At 34.7% G+C, this 25,388-nt stretch overlaps 2 protein-coding genes across 3 annotated transcripts in view; one reads left to right on the top strand and one right to left on the bottom strand.

The window, feature by feature from the left end:
* The window catches only part of LOC138705062 (cell growth regulator with RING finger domain protein 1-like), a 417,737-nt gene that overhangs the window by 11,847 nt on the left and 380,502 nt on the right, over nucleotides 1–25,388 (top strand). The window lies entirely within an intron of this gene.
* LOC138705063 (acylphosphatase-1-like) overlaps nucleotides 23,790–25,388 on the bottom strand; it is a 54,362-nt gene continuing 52,763 nt past the window's right edge. The window contains exon 4 of one of the 2 annotated variants that reach the window (XM_069833656.1): nucleotides 23,790–24,142. In XM_069833656.1, coding sequence (XP_069689757.1) covers nucleotides 24,028–24,142 — 115 coding nt within the window. In that variant the 3' untranslated portion in view covers nucleotides 23,790–24,027. The remainder of the gene's footprint in view (nucleotides 24,143–25,388) is intronic. The other variant, XM_069833655.1, reaches the window with a different exon arrangement.

Below are 25,388 nucleotides of genomic sequence, written 5' to 3'. Positions count from 1 at the left end.
TTGTTGCTAATTATGTCGTTTTGTACGTCTAAGATTTACAAAATTGAAACAATTTATTGTTTGAAATGTCCAGTGATTCGGAATTACATAATAACAATGAATCATACGATTCAAGTAAATCTGAATATGGTTGTGATAAACAATGTGTCAAACAAACATTGAAAAAAAAAGAAAAACTCTGAAGCAAGGTACAGTACCAAGAAAGGTAATGTGGTTGAAGAAAAGAAGTTTAAACCTATTCATTCCTGTTGTTCAAAACAATATTATTCTAATATAGATATTGTTGATCAAGAGAAATTGTTGACTGCATTTTATGAGTTGGGTGATAAGGCTCTTCAAGACTCCTACATAGCTGGCTGTATAGCTCCACAACAAATAACAGTGAAAAAAGCTGAGCCCAAAATAAGAAATCGACAGTCTATATGGAAATATTGTGTTAATAATTTAAAAGATATTCCTGTATGCAGAAAATTTTTTCTTGCAGTGTATCAAATAAGTGAAAAAAGACTTCGACCAATACAGAAGAAGATGTCAGATGGTATAGGGAAGAAAGATATGAGAAGAAAACATTTAAACTGGCCACATAAAATAGATAATAATACATGGGAATTAGCTGGAAAACATCTCGAAAACATTCCTCACAGACCTTCCCACTATTCCATAGGTAAATCCAAGAAACTATACTTTGAAAATCCTACTCTTAACATAAAAGTATTATACAATCTGTTTCGTGAATACTACAAGACTGAAACATGATGTACTTTGAAGTTAGGGTATAGATCCTACTACAACTTTTTCAAAAGCACAAATTATGCTTTTAAAATGCCACGTAAAGATGTTTGCGATTTTTGGACTGCATACACAGTAAAATTTCAAAATAATCCTAGCAACGTCTGTAAAGTTCAACATGATCTTCACTTGAGAAAAGTGTCCAATTATAAAGATGTTAAGCAAAATTTCCTGAAGGCATGTCAAGAAGAAAACTCCAAAATTCTTGTGCTTAGTTTGATTATATTCAAAATTTTGCACTTCCAAAACTGAATGTCAGGTGTCAATTTTATAAACGACTTTTGTGGATTTATTTGTTCAACATCCACTGGCATAATGATGGCAACAGCTTCTTTTATTATTTCATGAATACACAGTCAAAGAAGGACCCTAACATAGTTTGCTCCTTTCTGTCTCATTATTTTTACAATAGACGATCGCTTCAAAACATTGAAGAAATTGTTATGTTTTCAGATTCAGCTGGCAGTCAAAACAAAAACCTAACTGTAGTATGCTTCTGTTCACGGCTAGCAATGAAGATGAAAGTGAAAGTTAATAGACACACTTACAATCAATGCGGTCGGAATTTTGGAATGTACAGCCAGAAGTTGAAGATGAAAGAAAATATATACACAACTGAGGAGTATGTTCAGATATTTCAAACTTGTCGGCTGAATCCAGTTCCATTTGAAGTGATTGAAGCAGGCTACATCCAAAGATGTAGATTTCAAAATTCAGTCCTACACAAGACTTCAGTATTCTTCAACAGGCACCGTGTCCGCATCTGTGAGTTTCACAGGTCCTTATCGTCCATTTGTGTTTGGTAAAAGACCACAGCATGCAATAGATGTAGATATTTCTGGTGTCTCACCAAACCCTGTGAAGCCTGGGAAGGAGAATGATTCTCTACACTTTCATGACCCAGGCACAGAAGTCTTACTTTAAGGAAGTATTTGCCAAGTCTCATGAAGCAAATTAGGTTTTTTCAATATATAGTATTACATAATATTGATTCATTTCATGTGTTTCTTTCTCATTTATTTTGAACTATTATTTTTCATTTAAAGTGTAAACTTCACTATTATTTGGAAACAGTGCTTTCACAGCAAGTAAGATTGAACAGTTTGTATTATATTATTTTGAACTGAGAAAAAAATATATATTTATCAATATACACTGGTCAAAAAAAGTTAAGCATATTTCCAGTTTACCCAATAATACCTGATATTTATGTTTCTTTTGGTTTTATGTGGCACGTATTATGTTTACTAATTCAAACTCTTTCATTTGTTTTATTCTGCATCACTAGATAACGTCCAAATCACGGCTAGTAAACAAAGCCTGTAATTCGGGCAAAGTTCAATCAGTGTCGTTTTGCTTCATAGTGCAGTAAACAAAGCCTGTAATTCGAGCAAAGTTCAATCAGTGTCGTTTTGCTTCATAGTGCTTCATAGTGCAGTACAATGGCTCGGAACACTCTTACAATGGCAGACCGCATCAAAATCATCACTTTGATGGAACAAAACATGAGACAAGTTGATGTTGCTAACATCCTTCATGTGAATCAGAGTATTGTCTCCAGACTGTGGAGAAAGTTCCAGGAAACCCAGTCAATAGCAGATCGACCTCGCGAGGGCCGTCCACGCAAAACAACACCAGGTCAGGACCGGTATGTAAGGTTATCTGCACGCAGGAACCCTATAGCCTCAGCTACAACTCTGCGCCATGACCTGCGCGAAGCCACTGGTGTTGTTGTAAGTAGCCAAACTGTGCGCAATAGACTTCATGACATAGGGTTGTATGCTCGAAGACCACTCAAGACTCCAGCACTCTGTCCACATCACAGGGGTGCTCGTGCAAGATGGGCTAGAGCATATGAGAATTGGACACGAGACCAATGGACCAGAACTTTATTCTCAGGCGAAGTGAGAATGGGCCTACACCCTGACAATAACTCTATTCGCATATGGAGACGAACAGGGGAACGAAATCATCCCTCAATGACCGTGGAACGTCACCAATAGTTTGGTGGTTCAATCTTGTTTTGGGCAGGTATCATGTTTGGCCGCCACACACCACTGGTTTCAATAGAGGGAAACATGACTGCTGCCGTGTATGAGAACAACATCCTCCAACCCGTAGTAAGTGGTTTTGCAGAGACTGTAGGAGAAGGGTTCACTCTACAGGACGATAATGCTCGGCCTCATCGTGCTCATAGTGTGCAGCGGTATCTGGTAGAACATGGGATCCGAAGAATGGATTGGCCAGCATGCTCACCGGATATGAACTGCATAGAGCATGCATGGAGCTTTCTCAGGAGAGCCATTTCCAATCGTCCACATCACCCATTAACGATTCAAGAACTCAGGAATGCTGCCTTGGAAGAATGGGACAATTTGCCTCAGGAGAGCTTAGATGCATTGGTACTGAGTATGCCCCGTCGCATACAAGAGTGCCTCAGGGTTCGTGGAGGACCAACACGTTATTAAACAGGGTACTGAAAGCACCATTTCCTTTTCTTTGATGATGTACGAATTTCAACTTCCCTTATCTTTCCCGTTGTTTCCAAACAATACAACTTTTTCATTTCATATTGAGTCCATTGTTAACAAATAGTGTATTTCTACTTTTAAGTTTATTCTGTGGAACCAAGAAACCCAATTATAATTTATCTATTTTATTTTAATTAATAAAAACCGTTATATGCCTAATTATGCTTAACTTTTTTTGACCAGTGTATTATATTCATTATAATCCTTATGTAAAAACTGCCTTTCTTTCAGTTAATATGTCAATAGAGAATGACAGCAATGTGTAAAGTTTGCACAGAAGTCTTACTTTGAGGAAGTATTTGCCAAGTCTCATGAAGCCAATTAGGTTTTTTCAATATATGGTATTATATAATATTGATTCATTTGATGTTTTTCTTTCTCATTTATTTTGAACTATTGTTTTTCATTTGAAGTGTAAACTTCATTATTACTTGGAAAGAGTGCTTTCACAGCAAGGAAGATTAAACTGATTGTATTACATTATTTTGAACTGAGAAAAAAACATATTTATCAATATATTATAGCCTATTCATTATATTCCTTATGTAAAAGCTGCCTTTCTTTCCGTTAATAACTCAATAGAGAATGACAAGAAATGTGTAAATTTTGCTCTTCTTACACCAAATAAATTCCAATGACTGGAAAAAGGGCACTTAAATTAATGTTTTGTAATAACAGTATCTCCCTTAATTTAAATACATTTACACTAGTGAAAATGCTTTATATATCTGACATATCAAACAATAACATGATTTACTCATGCATACTGCAAGTAAAAACACCAATTTTATGTATCTACTAAAATATTTCAAATGTTAATATCTCAAAACTTGGATTATTTAGTTACGCCCATATTCCATTCAATTCCTCAATTTAGAGGAGGACGGCATTCACCTTGCAAGCAGGATTGATTCAGTTCATGCGACACTGCTGTCCTTTACACGAGTACTTGATACACAATAAAGATGTCAGACAAGAGAACAAGACTGTGCCTAACTGCAGGTTATTGCTGGAATAGAAAACGATGAACAAGAAAGTAAAATCACTAAGTGATGCAATCTAAACTTATCTGTTATTTACAGGATAAAAAGTGACAATGAAAGGATGAAAGCTTTTGCAGAAGAAATGAAAAACAAAGAGGGTAATGTAAAGAAAAAAAAAATATGAATCCTCCTGATAACAAGCAATTAGAGAATGAAACGTTTGAATGGTTGAAGCAATAGAGAAATGAGGGAATTCCTGTGTCAGGTGAAATACTGCATGTGAAAGTATGTGAAATTAACAACAAACTTGGTGATGATACAACATTTAAACCTAGCAATGGGTGGGTAAGGAATTTTAAAGCAAGTCATAGCATTCACAGATCTCAATACGCCTGCAGAATGATAATAGAAACATAGTTTGTAGATTCCTACCACCTAACACGACCTCCTTAATATAACCCTTAGACCAAGGTGTAATAGAGAATGTGAAGTGTCGATATACAGTAGCAAACTATTTATTCAGTGCATGATAAGAGAAGATTCAAATGGAAATTACCGTGAGTTATTAAAGAAATACTCTGTAAAAGATGCAATTGATAACATTGCAAATGCTTGGAATGATTTATCCAAACAAACTATAAAGATAAGCTGGAATAATTTAACACCCAATAGTTAAGTTGACTGTAAGGTATCTAATTAATGTTCAAAGATTATTATGTAATTAATTTTATCATTATTATGTCACGAAATAAGTGATTGAACACAAAATATTAGAAAGATATACTATATTTTATTCATAGAAGGAATTTAATTTTTCTTATGGCGCTTATAAAGGAATAGAATGCTTTGGTATTGTATATTTAACATAATAATAATAATAATAATAATAATAATAATAATAATAATAATAATAATAATAATAAAACAGGTTCATATTAATAAGGAACAGGTTCGTTTTAATAGTTTTCCTAACAGGTTCGTTTTAATAGTTTTCCTATGTCTCTCTTTATTGTACCTATAATAACATCTGAACGAGTACAGGGGTCTTGCTGCGTTGAGTGCATCATCTTGGGCGAACTTAGTGTATGCAGGGTATTCCTCTAAATTGGAGTTCTACTGTATATTAATCATATATGCTCCTGAACATGTTTATGAAGAGCTACAAAAAAAAAAAATAACAACATAAATAAGAATAATCACTTGATACTGGAAAGTGAACTGTAAAAACTGCTATTCCAAAATTAATAGGTAACAACGGAGACATAACTCTAAATAGGCCTAATAATGACCATAGGCTATTCTACGAGATTTCGTGGCAAAGAGTGACCTAAAAATCACTCATTCTTTTTTTCGGACAAAAATCGCTGATAATATTCCTAGCATAGAGGAAATTAAAACATAAATAATATATTATTGTGAATAAGAAATTAAACCATGCAATAAGCACAAGAACATATAATGAAAATATCTTAACTCGGATTATTATCTAGTATTCTAGTAGCAGTAATTTAAAAAGAGACATATTCAGGAGATGGAAAAAACTTTAAGAAATCCAAACCAACAGAACAGATCCTCAAAATGAACGTATTCCAACAAAAAAGCATGAAAAATGTATATTGTAAAAGACTAACATATTAGCTTTGTGCATCAAAGGCGCTATGCTCGGTATGATGAAGTTCTGTATTTGCTGATGTTCACTATGCAGAAAGACACCTGTCGTGTTTATTTCACCTTATTTTAAAAATATTCACTGTCCTCCACTTCCACCCCTTCAAGTTTTAACTGCTTAAGAATTTTAACACAGAACTTGCGATTAGAACATATGAAATAAGACGAAGTTTTTAATGTCTTGGTTCCCTCAAGTTCGAATATTGCAGGATACTGTAATATACAACCAGTGCCGTTTTCGAACGTGGAGGCTGCCGGGGGCCTCGAAATAATGGCAACGACATCATAAGAAGTATAAGGTCAAATCAAGTATTATTTTTTGGAGCAAAACTTTATTCACTGAACAGCAATGGTATTGTTTGTTGCTTCAACAATAATATACTAGCATCTCTGTCGCTATGTCTCAAGTGTGTCAGCATGCCTCTCTGTCTCTCTCACACTCTATTTTATATTACTGGATCGGTATGGTGGGCAACAGTTAAGATGAAAAAACTTGCCGAAAACATACAATAATAATTAAACTCTAACCATTGGAAAACAATGTGACTAGCACGGGAGAACTTAAAACCTTGTCAACTTCTTTGCACTAACATGCAGTATTTAAAGTTTGCCCTTTGGAAACAATGTCATTGGAGAGGGAGAATTTAAAGGCCTGTTGGCCTTCTTTGCTCTAAACTCAAAGCTCACTGTCTTTCGTCGATGATAGCAACCCTTCCTTAAAGCATGGCTTGGCAAGTCTGCAACCTTTCAGTTCTCTCACTTGCTCTTTATTCCTTTCATCTTACAATCATTACAGTAACCGGAGTCATAACTATTTTTATATACTACATTGTACCAAAGATGCCAGATTCCTCTATTTATTTTATATATCAGAGTATTGTTATACAATTATATTTAATAAAATGTCAGGCTATTAAAAAATTTATTAGAATAGAATTTCACCATCAAAATAAATAGTTTGTGCTACACAACATCCGACAATATTTTTTCGACTTTCAAACCTAAGTGATCGTGTATGTAATAAGTACTGAGTTATTAAATTTGATTTTATAGTTTAACACCTTTCTCTGTTAACTAATCGCAAGTGATGAGTTTTGAAAGTGGTTGTACTAAGTGAAAGAAAACTAAAGACCGACACTTCGAGGTAAAGCTTATGTAAACATTTTTTAGAGTTTGATTTTTTGGAAAATCAACATTTTGTTGGATATTCAGAAATTTCGAAGTATTGTGAGAACCATACAAATTGTATAAAGTCCATCCTATTTCTGCAGGGTTGATATCTGAATGTCACTACTTTGTTGCATATCTGTAAGTGAATAGCAAGCTTTGCAAGAAAATGTTGAACATTATCATTATTATTAAGATTTTAAAATATATAACCTATACAATTAAGCATCATGAAAAATTAAAATATATCGTCAGAATTTCCCAATATGGAAATTATGACAATTTTTCTGGCATTATTTGTGATCTTTGTATCTGAAGAACGTTCATTTCTCAAGCTAAAAGTAATAAAAGATTACGGCACAACCACCCTTAATATAATCTATTAACTCTATTTCGTCCTCGTCTACCCAGGGCTAAGCTGAGGCATATGCAAGATCTTTTGCCGAGGACGCTATAGCCAAGACCGTCCATGCGTGGTGAAGAACCACATCCTGCAAGAGGTGGCCCTGCTTATACAGAACATGGCAGATCTAGACCTGGCTAGTCGATAAATAACCCCGGCATGTTTAACAACAATACATGAGAAACCGGTGAGAAACAGCTGGTAGTAGTCCTGAAGAATTCACTGAAGCCGAATAGGTAAATTTTTAAATCTCGGGAATGGCCATCACTAAAAGAAAACCAGTAGGTCTTCTTTAGGAAGACTCAAGGCGAATAACCGGCGCCTAAACGGGATTTTTTCGGCTAAGGAATGGTAACCCTAACAGAAGGTTCCCTGGCCCTCCAGGTTGGGGGTTGGGCTTTGGGTTGACAACCCAATCCCGGAAAAATTTTAACGTTGAGAAACCCAAAGAAGCAAGCCGGACTGATCATCGGAGACGACTAGGCAAACGGAATAAGGATATGTATTTGGCTACATGGAACGTAAGAAGTTTATTTAGACCTGGAGCCCTGAGAGATTTGATACAGGAACTTGACAAATATAATATAATGATTGCGGCAGTGCAGGAAATAAGATGGCGAGGGACGGAAATGTTCATGTCCGGTAATTATTTGGTATGCTATAGTGGTAGTGATGGCCGAAATAATTTTGGAACGGGTTTCCTGGTCCACAAGAAAGTTAAAAGTAATATAATTGATTTTCAACCCATTAATGAACATATATGTAGTATACGGATCAAAGGAAGATTTTTTAATACCACCATCTTATCAGTGCATGCCCCCACAGAAGAAAAAAATGAAATTGTTAAGGATGCCTTTTATGAACGTTTGGATAGAGTACACCAACAAATACCTAAGCATGATATTATAATTATATTAGGAGACATGAACGCCAAAATTGGTAAAACAAGTGTGGTATCTAATGTTGGTAGGTATACAGTACATGATATATCTAATGATAATGGGGAAAGACTATGTGATTTTGCGGTTGCTAAAGATCTGGTTATCTCCAGCACACGGTTCCCCCACAAAAATATACACCTACAAACATGGATATCACCTGATGGCTTTACAATTAATCAAATTGATCACGTCATGGTAAGTGCAAGGCATGCCTCAGACATCTTAGATGTTCGATCTCTAAGGGGAGCGGACTGCGATTCAGATCACTTTCTAGTCAGAGTTAAATATAGACCTAGATTATCAAGATTAGCAACTTTTGTGAATAACAGGTGCATAAAATTTAATATTAATAAATTTGAGGACAGTACAATAGCAGATGAGTATAGAAGAACTATAACAGATAATATTCATAAACAGAACATACAGGAGATGAATATTGAACAGAAATGGTCCTTCATTAAACAAAATATACATTCATCTGCCTCAGAGATCATTCAGACCACGCAGAATAAAAATAGGAACACTTGGTTTGATCAAGAATGCAAAGAAATGATAGATAAGAGAAATGAACTCAGACTGGTTATGCTACAAAAGAAAACTAGAGCAGCAACAGATAAATACAAAGAAGGAAGGAGAAATGCTAAAAATATTTGTAAAATGAAAAAGAAAATGTTTGAAGAAAATTTATTGTACGACTTAGATGAAAAATTTGGAAAAAATGAAAGCAGAAAGTTTTTTGAAAGTGTCAGAAGGCAGAAGAAGGGCTTCCAACCAAGAACGATGATATGTAAAAACAAAGATGGAAACCTAATTACTGGAGAACTACAGGTACTAAAAGTATGGACTGAATATTTCAATGATCTCTTGAGTTCTGGAGGACAAGAAGATATAAATGTAAACGTATCCTATTTTGGACCTGACCCTTACATGCCAGTACCAACGAATACTATGGTATATGATGCAATAAGGAAAATGAAAAACAATAGAGCACCAGGAGAAGATTCGATTAATGCAGAGTTAATCAAAAAGGGTGGAAAGGAGTTGTGGAAATGTATTCATAATCTGATTGTGGATATATGGAATCAGGAACAAATGCCTAGTGATTGGAGTGTAGCTGTCATATGCCCTATACATAAAACGGGCAATAAACTGAAGTGTAAGAATTATAGAGGCATATCACTGCTAAATACTACATATAAAATTTTCACTAATATCTTAGCTAAGTATTTAGAACCATACATAGAAGCAGCTCTTGGAGAATACCAGTGCGGTTTCCGTAAGGGTCGATCAACAACAGATCAAATATTTTCTTTACGCCTAATTTTAGAGAAGTTTTGTGAATTTAATTTACCTTTGAACCAATTATATATTGATTTTAAAAAAGCTTTTGACTGCATTAGCAGAGATTATATTCTAGAAACTTTAGGCGAAATTGGAGTTCCCAGTAAACTGATCAATTTAACTAAAATAACTTTAACACAAACTCAAAATAAAGTTAAAATTCAGAATAAACTCTCTGAAAGCTTTATAACTTTTAATGGCATTAGGCAAGGTGATGCCTTATCAACTATGTTGTTTAATGTTGGATTGCATAGAATTGTTCAAAAGATAACCATAAACCCAGGAGGTACAATCATCAATAGAACGGCACAATATATGGCATATGCAGACGATATTGTTATCTTATCACGCAATGTAAGTACAATGGATGAAATACTCAAACAAATAGAAGCTGAAGCAATCAAAACCGGTCTGGAAATTAACAGTGATAAAACTAAATACATGTATAATATGAATAATGACAATTCTAATAAGATTAATTTAAATGATACTGATTTTGATAGAGTTTCCTGTTTTAAGTATCTGGGTTCCATGGTGAAAGACAATAATGATGTTATGACTGATATAAAAGAGAAGATTGCAGCTGGGAATCGAGGTCTTTGGGCATTGAATAAAACTATGAAGTCTAGGCGTATCTCAAGAAAAGCTAAAATAAGAATATATAAAACTATTATTAAACCAATAGTAGTATATGGAAGTGAAACCTGGACTCTATCTGAAAGGGCAATTAAGATCTTAAATGCCTGGGAACGGAAAGTATTACGGAAAATCTTTGGACCTACTTATGAGCAAGGGTTTTGGCGAATTAAAACAAATGCTGAGTTATATGAATTATATAAAGATAACAACATTGTTGTTGACATAAAACTCAGAAGGTTAGAGTGGCTGGGACACGTAGCCAGGATGGAGAACAATCGCACACCCAAAGCTCTACTAGATGCATTACCGGTAGGAAGAAGGAAAGTCAGACGACCTAAATTGAGATGGCTGGATGACGTTCAGGCTGACCTAACAAAAGTTGGAATTAGAAGATGGAGAACACGAGCATTAGACAGGAGTGATTGGTCGGATGTTCTGAGGGAGGCTAAGGCTAAACTATAAGGGCCGTAATGCCAATGATGATGATGAACTCTACTTCGTTAGAAGAGATCTTTCTCATTTAATGTGTAGCTATTTTATAAAAAAATAAAAAAAAAAAATCTATTAACATGAAAGACAAATTCACGATTTTGCCTGGAAATGCCGAGATGTTCTTTTCTGGAGACTAGTATATTTAAGGAAAGAGTTTAAAAATATGTTATTGATTGAAGTTCGTCTCTGTGATCAACATAAAAGAGGTGAGTTTATATTGCTACCACTGTTGTTGTTGCTATTATTATTATTACTAATAATACCGGTATTTCATTTTTTATTCATTGGGCCCAATTATTACTTTGGGGGGGGGGGGAGCCCATACCATTCTTGATTCATCTCTGCATACAACCCTTAGAACAGTAAGATTAAATCTTAAATAAAAATGTGAAGATCCACAAGAATTAATTTTTAAAGCTGCAAGTGAAGTTTTGGGTGTAAACTCATAACCAGACATCGGATTCTAGGGCAAATGCCTATTTTGTTTCTTTACGAGAAAAGTAAAAATAATTATTAATATTTGTGTTTCATGGAAATTGAAAGGTATTCAAAGAGTTTTATAGTGCCCTAAAATGCCCTAAAACGGTTATTAGAGCCTAATTTGTTAATATTCGCCTAAAAATGCCTAACTCACTGTAAAGTTTCGCATTTTACTCTTACTTTTTATAATTTATACATGCATTCACTGCGAAATTTAAGGCATTTAAAAAGTGGAAAGTTTGCTTCACACCGGCCATGAAACCATTGATAAAGGAAACAAAATGTTTTGAATCTCACGACACTCGCAATAGATTTCACCGAATTTAACATGTTTGGAGGCATAAATGCCGACAAAGAACCAACCTTAGTTTTGAAGCAGGCAACAATCACAACATGTGCTGCTACCGATTCAGAGATATACTATACTATAAAAATGACTGTTTTCGGTCCGAAACCGATTAGCTGTACTGCCCTTCAGAGTGTCATAAAATCACAATTTTTGGAGAAATAGTGTTTTTGAAATATTTACGAAAAGTCGTAAAACTGCGAATTAGTAGGGTAAACCGTTACAAAATATTTAAAAGAATGGCCCTCCTAGTGTTAACACTACCAGGAAATGCAACAATAAGTGGAACTTTGTATTTTCGTCCAATTGAATCTCAATAACAACGGCTCATTTGAATGCTCGTTAACAGTTGCTCTTTCCCTCATCTTATTTGTGTTGAGAAGTTTTGAGCGGTAGGACGTTTTCCTGTGAAGTTTAACGCGATAATGCCGAAAAATATAAGTGCAAAATCTACATTGATCCGGCAATGGCTAACAGAATATTCAAAATTCACTTATGATGGAAAAATAATATTCTGCAAGATTTGTAGCAAACAGGTATGTAACAATAGTTGAAATATATAAATTCTATTAATTTTAATGAGTAGGCCTATAATATTTATACATTGACTGAGCTATCCTGAGGTATAATTCTTTTTAAGACCACTACACTTTAACCTTTTAAATTCCGATAGTTAAAGTATTTGCAGGTCATTAAAATTTTGATTGTTCGAACCCACTAACTTTGTGATAGAAATACGGCAATACAACAATTAGGATTTTATTTTAATTCAGTTTACTTTACATTTTTAGATTTCGCAAGAAAAGAAGTGCCACCTAAAGCAGCATGTGCAAGGAGCGGCTCATAAGGCTAAAGCTCAGCAGAAAAATCAACTGCAACAAACTTTACTAACACAACCTACTTCATCCAATCTCAGCAGCAATTTCTATGCTGATTTAACCAGAGCATTTGTTGCTGCTAATATTCCCTGGAATGCAATTGAAAATCCGGTTTTAAGACAGTTTTTACAAAAATACTGCAAACAAAATATCCCATCTGAGTCGACCCTAAGAAAAAATTATTAGACAGAATATACAATGAAACTTTAGCTTCCATTCGGGAGGATATACGTGATTCTTACATATGGGTCTCTGTGGATGAAACCTCAGATCCTATGAATAGGTATATAGCAAATATGGTAGTAGGAAAACTTAGTCCTGATGGACCTTCGATTCCACACCTCGTATGTGTTAAGGAACTTTCGAAAGTGAATAGCCAAGCCATTGCTTATTTTGTAAATAAAGGCCTACAGTCTTTATTCTCAGGTAATATAGACGATTCTAAAGTTCTGTTGTTTTGTACTGATGCTGCCTCATACATGGTTGCTGCAGCTCCACTTCTTAAAACATTTTATCCTAACCTCACGCATGTAACCTGTCTAGCACATGGCCTTCACAGGGTTTCTGAAACAATCCGGAATGAATTTCCTCTTGTCAATTCGTTTATTTCTAACACAAAAAAATGTTTTTGTAAAGCCCCATCCAGGATTTCAATATTCAGAGAGAACTTTCCAGATATCCCACTCCCACCTCAGCTGGTTGTTACACGATGGGGAACCTGGATTCAGTCAGTGGTATATTATTCTAAGTATTTTAAAGAAGTGGTCACAGTTATTGATAAATTATCTGAAACTGATAGTGCAGCGTGTGTGAAAGCAGTGAAAGATTGTCTGAATGACTCACGAGTGAAAAACGATATTGCCTACATAACATCAAACTTTTCTTTCATACCTGCAAGCATTGAACAATTAGAACGTGAAAAACAATCTCTTTGTAGCCAAATAGCAATAGTAAAGGAAGCTCAAGTGAACATACATTCTGCTTTGGGCGAAACTGGGAAAAAAGTTAAAAATAAGTGGGACAACGTATTAAATAAGAATGTAGGATTTTCAATGTTGGAAAAAGTATCAAGAGTGATATCGGGGGAAAGTGTAAATGTTCCAGTAAGTATTGATGTTTCTATTGTACCTAATTTAAAATTTGCGCCTCTCACATCAGTTTCGGTTGAAAGAAGTTTTTCTGCTTTCAAAATGATTCTCAGTGACAAAAGGCAAAGGTTAACTGTGGAGAATTTAGAAAAAATTCTGGTGGTGTACTGTGCAGATAATTATAATAAAGTCTGAGCATGGAACTGAATTTCAATAACTTAAAATGGGTAATCTTGATATCAATAATCATTATTTCATTAGTTTCAATATATTAAATTTGTGCAGCTCTGTTTATAAATATAATACAGTATTCTTTTTTAATGTTTAAACATACTTTTTTGTGCGTATTTTAGTGTATAACTAAAAATTTCAGTGAAAGAAATAAGTATGATACCTTGATGTGCCTAAAATGCCTATTTTCATTAAAATAGAGCCTAATTTTACAAATTTTGAGCTTATTTTAGGCGCCTAAAACTGCAATTTTTAGTGCCTAAAAATCCGATGTCTACTCATAACTATGCAAAAAAGAACAACATTTGCCTCTGTGACAGCTTCTCGTGTTCAACTGATGTGATATTGTAAAAGCTACCTGCAGATGGCACAATATTTTTTCACATTGCACAATATTTCAATAAGTTTTGATACACCTAATAATATTGCACATCCTTTCAATCTTACACTCAATATTGCGCAACCTTATATACAGGACTGTTACAAATGATTGGAATGGTTTCATGAATTTACTGTAGCTATATTATTTGACATAGAATCACAAAATTTTTCAGTCATAAAGTTTTGTTTTCTTGCAGCCACATTTCAGATTTCTGCTGCAAAAACGCAGCAGTTAGTAAAGATGGTAACAGGCGCTGAGAAAGTGTATGCTGTGCTTGAATTTCATCCACATCAGTCTGTCATAACAATACAACAACACTTCAGAACAAAGTTCAACGGGTTGGTCTACAGTGACTTAAAAACCGGTTGAGCGTGTGTGGGCGAGTTTTGCACGTAGCCGACAGAAGTCGATGAACAGAGCAAACAGAGCTGAACATTACACAACCAACTGTTCGGAAGATCTTATGGAAATGACTGAAGCAGAAGCCTTACGCTTGCAATTGCTACAAACCCTGATGCCTGATGACAAAGTGAGATGCTTTGAGTTTTCTACACAATTGCAACAGCTCATGGAAGAGGATGGGTTTTGTGAGAAACTTATCTTCAGTGATGAAGCAACATTTTTAATGGCACAGTGAACAGGCACAATGTGAGAATGTGGGAGACACAAAATTCCCATGCTAGTTGTGCAGTACATTTGAGGCTCACTAAAAGTTAATGTCTTCTGTGTGATCTCACAATTTAAAGTTTATACCCCTTTTTCTTCATCAAACAGACAGTTACAGGACACGTGTATTTGGATATGCTGAAAAATTGGCTCATGCCACAGCTGGAAACTGGCAGTGTTGACTTCGGTACAATAATGGTGCTCCACTCCACTTCTATTGCGATGTTCGTCATTTCTTAAACACGAGATTTGGAAACCAATAGATCAGTCATGGTGCGGATTATCAGAATTTCCTATCATGATCATGATCTCCACATTCCCCCCCCCCCCCCAACTTAAGCCCATGTGAGTTTTTTGTGGATTTATGTGGAAGATTCAGTCTTTATGCCTCCTTTACCACCAGACTTACCAGAAATGCAAGCTCGCATCAACAATGCCTTTGAACAGATTGATAGAAACATGTTACATTGAGTGTGGGAAGAACTTGATTATAGACTTGATATCTGCAGACTCAATAAGGAGGCACACATGGAGCATTTGTAATATGTCAAAAAAAACTTTGAGTTGTTATATCTGCAGTGCTCGGGAAAAGTGACATAAGTCAGTTTCTACAAACCTTTTTTGATAATTTATTGACAACTTACAGAACATCTGCTCGCTTGGAAAAAAACACATATTTCTCCCATTACAATAATTCGTCGACCTGGTTGGCGAGTTGGTATAGCGCTGGCCTTCTATGCCCAAGGTTGCGGGTTCGATCCCGGGCCAGGTCAATGGCATTTAAGTGTGCTTAAATGCAACAGGCTCATGTCAGTAGATTTACTGGCATGTAAAAGAACTCCTGAGGGACAAAATTCCAGCACATCCAGCGACGCTGATATAACCTCTGCAGTTGCGAGCGTCGTTAAATAAAACATAACATTACAATAATTCATACAGAAGAAAATGAAATCGACATAAACCAGTGTAAGTTGTCAATAAATTATCAAAAAAGGTTTGTGGAAACTGACTTATGTCACTTTTCCCAAGCACTGCAGATATATGACTGTAAAGATTTGTGATACTATGTCAAATAATATAGCTACAGTAAATTTATGAAACCGCTCCAATAATTTGTAGTAGCCCTGTATTATCCAATAATACTGATCATCTAGGGGCTGCTTAATGCTCGCAAATCATATTAACGAGTGATTATACCATATCTCTTCAAGATAGTACACCTTTCCAGTTCACCAAACTCCAACAGTAACTAGTGTGTTTGAAGTTGCCCAAATATTGAAAAATATTACATAACATGTTTATCCTGTGCTTTGATTCACTTCTCCATCTTTCATTAATGCGTCACTTCTCATGTGATTAGCCTGAAGCATTACCTTCAACACAAATTATAACTTAAATGCTTGATAAGAAACATTAAAGATTATATATTACAGTTATATGAACACTAATAAATATAATATAATTATTAAAGAAATTATTATATTATATTTGTGTTCATATAACTGTAATATATAATCTTTAATGTTTCTTATCAAATCTATGAACACTGTATAATTGACCTAACATGTGTGTTTTATCTTTAAATATTAAATGCTTGAAACTACAAAGATTCAAATTTTACCTTATTATAGTTGCGTATACATGAATGATTGTTAATAGTAACATTTAACTGAACGATTCCTAACTTTCATGTTAGAATTATCTTTAAGTTTTCAATATGACAAGCCAAGTCACAAAATTTGAACTCGTACTGAAAGATTAGCAACTAAGTAGGCCTACCATGAACTCATAATTCATAATTCATGATTGAATAATAGTACATTATGCAACGAGCCTATAATGATAGTAATTAAGACGCAAGTATGGATATTTATGAAACGAGTGCAAGTGAGTTTCATAATATTCATACGAGCGTCTTAATTACCATTATAGGCAAGTTTCATACGACTTTTTATGCTCGACCATATTTCTAACTTGAAATTATTCACATGTATACATTTTATTTGTATCTGACAAAATCGGAAGTGACCTTGTTCTAGGTCGTGAATTGTGAGATGTGCGCAGACGCGAAAGTATTGATTTTTTCCGAGGAACAATAATGTCATTGACCTTGATGTAATCCCGTTAAACTTGATATAACCTTGATTATTGAATTCGATATTGAAAAACGAGATGACAAATTGAATTTATTTGAATATTATTTACAATTAACGCTAATTATTATAGTAACAGAACATAACCTTCTGCGACAGTATTGGATTTCCAGCCTCCGTGACTTTTTGCTAATTCTCTTTCGATTGCATATCCGAGAATAATCGATACTTGCGGTTTTATAACAGTACAAAGCTGACTTGTCATTGGCTGAACACCTGTAAGCTGAGTTGTCATTGGCTGAACACCTGTACTTTAATGAGTAGGTGTACTTTAATGACATGCATTAAAGGACCGCTGCCAGGTGTATAATTACTACATTTTGGCATAGTCGAGCATAAACCATTTTATCTTATCTCAGAGACGAAATTGATTTCTGTTCATGTTGCACTTGGAAATTTTTGTTGTATACACGTTAATAGAAGATCAAAATTCACTTTGAATTAGAATCAACTTTCAGCCAAGAAATTTCTCCGAAGTTATTTGACTTGAGTTCAATAATTGGTATTGTTTTTGAGACATAACAATAGAAGGCTTATATTTAGATTTGTAATTAAATACATTTTATCAAGTAAATAAATAAATATTTAATTCACAAGTTGCTAAACTTCAAAATATATATTATACATTGGAAATCTAAAGGTCATTACAATGCTTGATATATTTCAGTGTCTTACTGTATTAATTTTATAGATATCTGATTATTATGATGAATCTACTGATGACAAGAAAAGTGCTGCAATTCACTGAGCTCCCTGCATGTTCCATGGAAGAAGAAATCCTTTCATTTTGAAAAAAAAAAAAAAAAAATACAATGCAATAATTAGAAAAAAAAGGTTGCATGAATTTCTAATCAACCAATCAGAAGAAACAAACCATTAATTCAAAACAATGTGTTGAACGAGTTTGGCATAAAGGTCTTCAGTACAAATTACACAAGTCCGGCGTTCCAGACTACCTATGCAACATAATGACTAGTTTCTTGTCAAATCGCACATTCTCAGTCAGAGTGGGTTGTACTCACTCCTCTGTTAGACCCATTAGTGCTGGCGTTCCACAAGGCTCTATCTTAGGTCCGATATTATTCAATGTATATACCTCGGACATTCCTGCAACACCAACTGCACAAATTGCTATGTATGCAGACGATACAGCTATTTATGCAACCCATCGCAACATTAACATAGCCTCAAATCACCTTCAGGAAGCCTTAAACATCATATGCCCTTGGATTGAAAATTGGCGCATCGCACTGAACTACAATAAATGCGAAGCAATGATATTTACTTTGTGTCGTCCTGCTAATCCTCCATGCATAAATCTTTCAACCAACGTGATACCATGGAAACCAAAGGATGAAGCTGTAAAATATCTTGGAGTGCACTTAGATCGCCGTCTGTCATGGAAACATCACATCAACAACAAACTTAAATTGGCCTACTCAAGACTCTCTAAATTATATCCGCTCCTCAACAAGAAATCATCTCTAAAGCTACAAAATTGCATGCTACTTTACACATCTCTATTACGACCTCTACTGCTTTATACCTGTCCTGTCTGGGGAGGAGCTGCAATAAGTGAAATTAAACACATCCAGTCATTTCAAAATAAATTCCTACGAATTTCACTCAATTCTCCTTGGTTTGTCCGTAACAGCCAACTACACAGAGAAACTGGTATTGACACAATCAAACAGTTCATTCATTCACAAGCTAAGAAGTTCTATGACAACCTAGAAAATGTTCCAGGCGCTGTCCATTACTCTCTCGGAAAGAAGTCCACATTTCCCACCAGAATCAAGAGCCGACTTCCAATGGACCTCATATTATAATCAAAATTTATCAGCACACCAACCTATGTAAACAATTACTTATTAACAATTATTTTTGTTCATTGAGGAGCCCAATCTAGGCTGCCCTCAATTCAGTGTCATATATTGTATTTATAATTTTTAGAAATGATCTGTATAGCACTAAATGCACTGATCGATCAATAAATTGTTAAAAAAAAAAAAAACAATGTGTATGTTGTTATTAACACTGTTCAGATGGTTACTGGTGATTTGTTTAAAGTAGATGTAGCAATGGCCTACAGAGTTATTTACAAAGTATCAAGTCGAAGTACTACATTTAAATCTCATCTACAGTAGAACTTCATTTATACGTTTCTCACTTAGGCCTATATGTTTTTCCTGAAGTCTCCCAGCAAAATTCCTATCCTTTCCATGTTAATTTATTTCAGTTATATATTTTTCGTTTATCACACTTATATGATCGTATTTAAACCCCGAGAAGTAGAAACTTCATTTATACCTTCTAATTAAATTTTGCTCGAAATTAGGTTTGCTATGGAAATGTAAGAATGCAAAAACCGTATTTATTCGACTGAATATAAAACACACCAATTTTTTTAACTACAAAAAATGGCGAATATAATGTGCTAAAAACCACTTACAATTAAAATTATTAGTGATTGTTGCCAAAATAGCCAAGAAATTACGAATGAAAAATGTGCATAAGACGAAAAAAAAACACAAACTTGCAGTGACCGTTTCTCTCAGTTATTTCCCGCCATATCTCGTAACATAAATAGAGTATTAATTTTAATTTGTTCGAGTCTGAGTGTCTGAGTGCAAATATAATATGTACCCCAGTTTTCAAGACATTTTGTCAAAAAATTTCACGTAATATGGTAAAATATGTTCACTGTTAAGATGTGGCAGGCTTTGAAATTCCTGGAAATTTGAAACTGCCCATTCTTGTCTCCTCACGTACTAGCTTCAGTAAATCAGTTGAAATGGAACATTTTAAACAATAAGAATCCAGGTCAAAAGCTGTGACCATACAGAATACAACTATCCTAACACCCTCCAAACTGAAAATATTTTGACAGTAGACTCAACCTGATATAGTCGATGACAGAACATGACGGCCTTCCTTCATACTACTCCAATACACCCTCATTGTTGGCAAATGTTGTTGTTATTTTCTAATGCTAGGCATTTGACAATAAAGTCATTTGACTGTTGGCAAATGTAAGGGAAAAAGTCGATGTTGTCAAACTGCAGTCTCTCTCTATACACTATAATGGTTTGACACCTAAGAAGTATATCTACATACCTGTGTTAAGTACCACCTCTAATCTTCACCAGAGTCTTCTGATGACGAGTCCACTTCAATATTAATTATTGTCCTCCCCTGATCGAAAACTGACTTGAACTGCAGATAATTATCTCCAGTTTTATGGAGAGACACTATTAACCGCACTACTCAGACGTTTGTTCAGCTTGCACATTGGTAACCCTTTTAAGTTCTGTGAAGCAACTTTTCTCTTCACCTGCGACCAAACCATTTCAATCAGGTTTAAGACATGATAGGGTGGCAAACGTGAAACCTTGTGTCCATATGAAGCTGCCCTTTCATCTATTGCATACCTTCGTTTGCGTTCATATGGTAAAAGCTGTTCATCAATAATATGAAGTAGAACAGGTGTTATGGGAACAGGATAAGATATAGTGGTGTTTTCTCATATAATCTATTATTGCGTCTTTCTTCCAAGAGTAATTCGGTTTAGGATTCAGGATTCGACTGTGATATGAGGCAATGTCACAAACTATCACTGGTGGCTCTTGCAGACATTTGAGGATAGAATTTTCAAAGCAGTTTTCAAAAATGGTGGCATTCATTGTACCATGGTAGTCTGCCGGCGCATCAGCCATACTCTTGTGTGATAAATAGTGCATCTTCAATAAATCCCACAATGAATAATCACTATTCTGTCACCCTTCTTGTCTGAAACCAACACAATTTTCAGAATCGTCTGACCAATTCTTCATTTGGCAAGTGTTGCTGTCTTACCAAGTCTGATCTAAATATATGTCCCTGTATAATCCTTGTGATTGACAAATCTTAATTTCTTACAGATAAGAAAGAATACCTCCAAGCGATAATCTCATTGGATTCAGCTCTAGATGATCTATTTACAGTCTGAAATGAAAACCCCATGATGTGTAACAATTTCTTTAATATTCGGCTACTGTAAGGAAATTCATAATCAATCCCTACCTTTTTTCCTGCATTATTTTGGTGTTTCCACTGTGGGCGACACTGCCTTCTTATAGCATTCATAAACTGTAGGCCTATGTCGAAGTAAATTGCGATTGAAATCATCAACCCTATCGAACTGGCACTTTTTTCTTGTTATTTTTTTCTTTGTTGGTGTATGATAGCTATTTACATCTTTAATTCCAGAAATTTTTTGATGGTAGTAAGACCAACTCCCGTTGCTGTTCTTTGTTAATTCGTTTATATTTCTTATAGGTAGAACACAGTCACCATGCACAAACTCACGTAAATATGTCTTCACTTTTTGTACAATGCCGACACTTTGTTTCTGTAATTTTGCACCCCTACCAATCACTATTTCACTTTTCTTGCCTTCTTTCTTCTTAGTCATGTTTTCTCCCAAGAAGGACCAGGTTCAGGTTCGTTGTCAGCTTCTCTTTCTGGGGACGGTGGTAGATTCGCTGCCAAGCCAAGGACAGAAAAATCCTGACTTTTAGGAACTGAAGTCTAAACACTGTAACGCCAGTTTAGTGACTGAGTTAAAAACCCACTGGAACCTGAGTTCACCCTCACATTCGGCAACACTGAAACTTAAGGGTGTCTTTTGTCGGCAAGTGGATCAGCTTACTGTCACGCGTGAAGAGGGATGAGTATTTATGGCCTTCCTTCGAAGAAAGAAGGCTGTCATGTTCTGTTGCGAAGTATATGACGAGAAGATTGTTGATTGGTTTCTGAATTTCAACAAGTGGAAGAAAGAGGAAGTGTGTTTGTAACTGACGTTATTTTGTAAAGTAATCACATTTTTATCACTTATTTATTAATGCTATTTCAGATGTAATTAAATGCCATTTCACTTATACGTTTTTACTCTTTAGACTCCCCATAAAAAGTGTAAATGAAGTTTTACTGTACCTATTAAATCACCTGGAGGTGACAATTCAGATTTATATAGGAATTACCATGCATGATTTTTATTAAATGTTAAAGCAATTTGTGATGCTAAGTTATGGTGTCTAAATATTGCAAGATGGTCAGGATCTGCTTATGATAGCAACATTTTTGGAAATTCACAAGTGCATGCTCAGTTGGAAACAAGAGACAATCCAGAAGACATACTTCGATATAATGGCTGTCAATGAAATTGGTATCTACTGATTCCAATACTCGATGAAGAAACAGCCACAGAGCGAGATTATAATTGAGCTCATAAGAAAACAAGATCAGAAACTGAAAGAACATTTAGTGTGATAAAAAGATGATTTTCCTAAGTTTGAAACTGAAAGTAAAATTATTCTGTGCTCCAGTTATTATGGTAAGTAGAGGCATTCTTCCAAGACTTCAGAAAATCTCACATTTTCATCCACATTTAGATTTATACCCTGTAGTTTGTCGTTAGTAGTGACGGAAGTATTGTCATTATCTGTATCAAAACAACACGAAAGATACAATGTTAATAGTGACTGTCTTTGATTTCTATACTAAAGATCACATCCACAAATCATATATAAAACTGTCGTACTGTATGTACAATATGAATTCAACTTAAAAATATAAAAACAATATATAATTTTTGTTGCCACATGATAGCACAACTTATTTTTGCTTGTATTTCTATTACAAAAGAACAGGACGTAGCATCTGAAAAAAACTAATGTTTCCTGAGAAAATTTATGACACCAGGATGAAAATCCAGATCATTATCATAAGGATTAGCCAGCGGAACAAATTTTGGCTTCAGAGCCACACTCAAGTTTTGACCATTTTCAACAGTTGGCATTACGAATTTTCCATTTTCTGTTTTAGGCAGTTCAACCTGAAATAGTGTGCATTACTGTTAAATTTCTTTTTGCTTATGACATATAGCCTATATTTCCATAAAGATTTTCTACATCAAAACTTTACCTTGTAATGCGCAATTTACTCTTTCCTTTATGTTCTCACAACATAATTTCAAACTTTCCTATTTGTCATTAGTACTTATATATAGGTCTATCTTGAATTGAAGTCTGTGGCGACATGTTTCCAAGCCTTGTCTTTGTTTGAAAATGTCACCACATCTGTTTTCTTGCTTTTGTCTTAAGTTTTTAAATTTCCCAAAACGAATTCAATAGCTAAATCCTTTTCCTGTTTTGAAAAATTCGATGCAAGTTCCATTTGATATTTATTTTCATCCATTCCTGTATAATGAAACAATTGACATGACCATGAAAATGTAATCCCAGCTGACTGGCAGTGTTACCAAATGCATTTCTTGTGAACTTGGAACAAGTGATCTAGGTTCAGAGTTGATCTATGGTTAGTATAGTGCAAGATAACTTAATGTGCTTTCTGATCTTACTGTATATCAAAGTTGATCTCTAGTCGGCAAATATTATACAATCAGGCTTCAATCTTACACTCAGCAACGTTGCATCATTTTAGGCTGGATGGGATCTAGTAGTGACAAAACAGTTTCTTCTCTCGATATTAAGAAGTACATAATAGAAAGGGAATTTACAGAACATGGATTGTATAGCAAGCCTTACATAAATAAAAATAAAACACACTGATTTAACTTTTTAAACAGATGAACAGTTGTACTTATGTCTTGTAAATTGAAATATACATAACTGTATGACTAGAGAAAGAGCTACCCAACTGATTAGAGCATGTTTGAGCTGAATAAAAATAATATATTATTACAAGTGTACTGACGAATATCATATAATTATAATACAGGAAATGTTCAAAATACTTCAAATGAATTAATGGAAAAAAAAAAAAAAACAATGAAAAATAAATTAATGATTAATGGCGTACTTTGAAGTCATTCATAGAATAAATGTCAATACTTTTTTCATTCCTAAATTCAGCCTTTTCAATCTTGGACATTGGACTCCCTGTGTATTTTAGCCAGCGTTTCCTGCAACAATTACAGAAAAAGTATGTATTATTATTTGAGATTTATTTAATCACTTACTATATATTGGTGGAAGAATATGTTGAGTTAATAAATACAGAAACATACAACAAATTCATTTAATATATGGACTGCACAGTTCATGAACAATACACTGCTCCAGTGCTGCACAGTTAATGAACAATACACTGCTCCAGTGCTGCACAGTTAATGAACAATACATACACTGCTCCAATGCTGCAGAGTTAATGAACAATACACTGCTCCAGTGCTGCACAGTTAATGAACAATACATACACTGCTCCAATGCTGCAGAGTTAATGAACAATATACTGCTCCAGTGCTGCAGTTAATGAACAATACACTGCTTCAGTGCTGCACAGTTCTGGAACAATACACTGCTCCAGTCTGCACAGTTCATGAATAATACACTGCTCCAGTGCTGCACAGTTAATGAACAATGCACTGCTACAGTGCTGTAGTTAATGAACAATACATACACTGCTCCAGTGGTGCACAGTTAATGAACAATACATACACTGCTCCAGTGCTGCAGTTAATGAACAATACACTGCTCCAGTATGCACAGTTCATGAACAATATACTGCTTCAGTGCTGCACAGTTCATGAACAATACACTACTCCAGTGTTACACAGTTTATGAATATGTACACTACACCAGTGCTGAACAGTTCATTCTGTAGATGTGCAAAGTTGATACAAGTGACTTCATGCTATAGGTCACTTTGGATTCTTAAAACATCGAATTGCAATAGAGTTCCATCTCCAAGTCATCTCTGAACTGTTCTCTCACTAATACTTCACATCCCACAAATTCCTGTTGTGTGCTGATTTTTTAAGACTTAACTAATAGTAATAATAGCAATAAGTATGAATGGAGTTATTAGAAGACATTTTGGCAAGCAGACGACAGTGGATACAAAGTTAAGACTACACAACATAATATCAAAAGCAGCACTCAGTTATGGAAGCGAAATTTGGATATTAAATAAACGAAATTGACAAAGTTGAAGCAGCTCAGATGCGTTTTTAAGATAGTTATTGGGTATAACGAGGTTGGACCATAAAAGAAACATTGATAACCCAAAAACATTACATGTTTCTTGTATAACCATAGAAATTTAACAATATCAGCAACAGTGGAAGAACCAATGTACAAAGAATGGAAAGGGAGAGACTTCCAAGATTAGTCTTAGTATATAGACAGACCAAGAGGACACAGAGATCA

This window comes from Periplaneta americana, chromosome 8, assembly GCF_040183065.1.
Source record: "Periplaneta americana isolate PAMFEO1 chromosome 8, P.americana_PAMFEO1_priV1, whole genome shotgun sequence".
Lineage (NCBI taxonomy): Eukaryota > Metazoa > Arthropoda > Insecta > Blattodea > Blattidae > Periplaneta > Periplaneta americana.
Note: the sequence above shows the minus strand (reverse complement) of the source record. Positions and strands in the feature narration are given on the sequence as shown.